The sequence below is a fragment of the Megalobrama amblycephala genome, linkage group LG4 (genome assembly GCF_018812025.1).
Source record: "Megalobrama amblycephala isolate DHTTF-2021 linkage group LG4, ASM1881202v1, whole genome shotgun sequence".
In the NCBI taxonomy this organism is placed as follows: domain Eukaryota; kingdom Metazoa; phylum Chordata; class Actinopteri; order Cypriniformes; family Xenocyprididae; genus Megalobrama; species Megalobrama amblycephala.
In genome coordinates, this window is record NC_063047.1 from 34,217,105 (window position 1) to 34,220,796 (window position 3,692).

The 3,692-nt window shown below is 38.3% G+C and overlaps 1 protein-coding gene across 1 annotated transcript; it reads right to left on the minus strand.

Annotated features, from left to right (window-relative positions):
* Positions 1-354: 354 nt before the first annotated feature.
* Positions 355-1,917, minus strand: LOC125267394. Its single transcript, XM_048188973.1, has 2 exons — positions 1,853-1,917; positions 355-1,495 (listed from the first exon to the last, which is right to left on the minus strand). The coding sequence occupies exon 2, from the start codon at positions 1,468-1,470 to the stop codon at positions 583-585; it is 888 nt and encodes a 295-aa protein (XP_048044930.1). The 5' UTR covers positions 1,471-1,495; positions 1,853-1,917; the 3' UTR covers positions 355-582.
* Between the last annotated feature and the right edge of the window lie 1,775 nt (positions 1,918-3,692).

A 3,692-nucleotide genomic window follows, 5' to 3' on the forward strand; every position in this document is an offset into this window, starting at 1 on the left:
TCTCTCTTACCTTGTATCTAAAACAATATTTTGTTTTAATTTCCTGTTGTTGTGTTTTAGCATGATTTCCGTGTGTAATCGTGTATTTGTATTTTTGTTTTGTTTTAGTATTTGATTTTTTTGATGTGTGTTTATACAAGATGCTTGTTTTTGTTTTTAGGGTGACTTTTTAACATTCTCTCAAGGGTCTGCAGATGAAAAATATAATTTTTACCTAATTCTGGCACATTTACAGCCGTGTCTATTAATGTGCATTGCCCCTGTAAACAAATACACTAAACTAAACTAAATGTAATGATGGGACAGTGTATACAGTATAATGTATAAATGAGACCAAAAAACCTCACCAAAGCATTCATTGTGATTAAAGTTGACTTTATTTCATAATTCATTACAACATAAACACAGAGGCCAAATGAAATGTGTGGTTGAGTGTAGTACAACAGCCACAGTCACAATGTGCTTTAAAGATTGACATTAAAATCATGCATTAGAAACAGATATGCTTATAGTTATAGCCACATAGATCTAATAATGAGAAAACTGAAGAAGATCCTGTGATGGCAGCATGATTCTGGGATTTTACTTGTAGGCCATGTACATTGCACAGTTAGGGTTGCCCTCATTCAGATTTTTCTTGATAAAGTTGACACCAGCTCCTGGATACTCTTTCCAGGCGTCACTGTTGATCAGCAGAACCATGGCCTGGATCGATTGACCTTCCTCTTTCCTGTACCATAGGTAGACAGCTTTTCCACTGGTTCCTTCATTAAGATCAACACTGAGCTTTTCATAGCCTTCGATCTGAAGCTTTGATTCGTCCTGGTGGGAGGTGGATACGTTGAGATCAGTGAGAGCCTTGCTCTTATCGGTTGTGCGGCGATACCAGAGGAAGACGAAGTTTTTTCCATTAGCGTTTCGATTGGTGTCTTCACACACACGAGTGTAGCCCTCATCAAACATCTGCTTGTCAGAAGAGAAGTCAACAGTTCCTGCGATCTCCTGTATGTAGCTGGTCTTCTCTCTCTTCACCCACAGGTAGATGATGGTTCTTGATGCATTACGGTTCAGATCACAGCCCAGTCTCTCCCAGCCACCTTTTATAAGAGGAGGTTCTTCTTTGGCGGCCTTGGTTACCTTGAGGTCCACAATAGGCATGTCATATTCAGTGCTGCCGTAAAAGTACCAGAGGAAGATGTGATCTCCACAAGCTCCTGCATTCAGATCCCTGTTGATGACCTCATACCCAGCATCAGCCAGACCAGATTTCATCTTGTCAGTGAATGAGAACTCGATCCTGGTCACTGGTCTTTTGCCAGACTCTTTCTTGTACCAAAGAAAGATCTGGTTTCCACCAGCACCTTCATTGAGGTCAACATTGATGAACTGATAACCTTGAGATGAGAGATCTTCCGATTCTTTCTTACTGGTGGAGACTTCGAGCTTGGTTATTGGCTGTGCATTTGCCATTTTGTTTTCTTCTGTATTTGTGCCGCTGAAGAAAAAACAAACACAAAAACTATAGTTAATTATTGCTTTTGTAATATGATTAGGAATTTAAATTCATTTTGTAGTTATCTTTTTATTTAGTAGTCTGACATGCATGTAATTTTATTTATTAGCTCAACAATCTTTTTGTTATGAAATAACATGTTTTTAGATCTAATGTTATAAGCACTTCAAAAATATTAATGCAATGCCAACATTTACTCAACATTATTAGGAATTATTTATATTTATTTAAAATGTTAAATTTATTAAACTTTCCTACTTATATTTCAAAGTAAGAAAATACTAATTGTTAAAAGGTTGTTGTCTAGATTTTTTTCAGATGAATAAATCATCGCCTCACCAGATGTTGTAGAAGATACTGCTGTTTCACTGACGAGAGCAGAAGAGATCTTTGAAGAGCCTTCACAGGGCTCTCGCTTATATAGTCCTCTCAGCTGCTCCACCCAACACAAACCAGCAAGTTTACTTTTGAAGTTCTGAAGAATGTTTAATGTTTAATCTTTATTAAACAATCTTTAATTTAATCTTTAATGTTCGCTGGAAACTTATCACGTCTGGTTAGGACACAGTGTCATAGTAAATTATATGATAAGATTCCAGCGAACATTAAATAAAGCATGTGAACAGCACCTGAGTTTATCATTATCATACATTTTTGCACAATTAACAGTTGTTCTTTCCACCCCCACATTGCCAGTTTATCAGCTTCCTCACCTCCCTTTGGCACTGATTTGATTCGACCTGGCAATTCATTTTTCAGTAATTCTTCTTCAGAAGGTTCTTCAGAGATCTGTTCTGCTATATTCAGTGAAACAGCAGTGTCTTCTTCCACACACACATTGCATTAATTAATACTTCTGAAGTGCTTATAACATTAGATCTAAAAACATGTTATTTCATAACAAAAAGATTGGCGAGCCAAGAAATAAAATTATATGCATGTCAGACTTTAAAATAACTACAAAATGTATAGAAATTCCTAATCATATAACAAAAGCAATAATTAACTATAGTTTTGTTTTGTTTGTTTTTTTGTTTTTTTAATTTTAACCCACTTCTTCAGTGCCAAAAATACAGAAGAAATGGGCAAATAACCAAGCTCAACGTCTCCACCTGTAAGGACGAAGAGGAAAAACTCAAGGTTAAGCTCAAAAGCTCAAGGTTATCAGTTCATCAATGTTGACCTCAATCAAGGTACTTGTGGAAACCAGGTCCTTCTTTGGTACAAGAAAGAGTGTGGCAACAGACCTGTGACCAGGATCGAGTTATCATTCACTGACAGGATGAAATCTGGTCTGGCTGATGCTGGGTATGAGGTGGTCAACAGGGATCTGAATGCAGGAGTTTGTGGAGATCACATCTTTCTGTGGTACTTCTGCGGCAGCACTGAATATGACATTCCTATTGTGGAGCTCACCGTAAGCAAAGACGCCAAAGAAGAACCTGCTCTTCTGAAAGATGGCTGGGAGAGACTGGGCTGTGATCTGAACCGTAATGCATGAGGAAACTTCATCTACCTGTGGGTGAACAGAGAGAAGACCAGCTACATGTTGACTTCAGTTCTGAAAAACATACAGTGGGTACGGAAAGTATTCAGACCCCCTTAAATTTTTCACTCTTTGTTATATTGCAGCCATTTGCTAAAATCATTTAAGTTCATTTTTTTTTCCTCATTAATGTACACACAGCACCCCATATTGACAGAAAAACACAGAATTGTTGACATTTTTGCAGATATATTAAAAAAGAAAAACTGAAATATCACATGGTCCTAAGTATTCAGACCCTTTGCTCAGTATTTAGTAGAAGCACCCTTTTGATCTAATACAGCCATGAGTCTTTTTGGGAAAGATGCAACAAGTTTTTCACACCTGGATTTGGGGATCCTCTGCCATTCCTCCTTGCAGATCCTCTCCAGTTCTGTCAGGTTGGATGGTAAACGTTGGTGGACAGCCATTTTTAGGTCTCTCCAGAGATGCTCAATTGGGTTTAAGTCAGGGCTCTGGCTGGGCCATTCAAGAACAGTCACGGAGTTGTTGTGAAGCCACTCCTTCGTTATTTTAGCTGTGTGCTTAGGGTCATTGTCTTGTTGGAAGGTAAACCTTCGGCCCAGTCTGAGGTCCTGAGCACTCTGGAGAAGGTTTTCGTCCAGGATATCCCTGTACTTGGCGGCATTCATC

What these genes read in the sequence shown, in the direction of transcription:
- LOC125267394 (XM_048188973.1), bottom strand. Translation starts at nt 1,470, where the DNA reads ATGGCAAATGCACAGCCAATAACCAAGCTCGAAGTCTCCACCAGTAAG.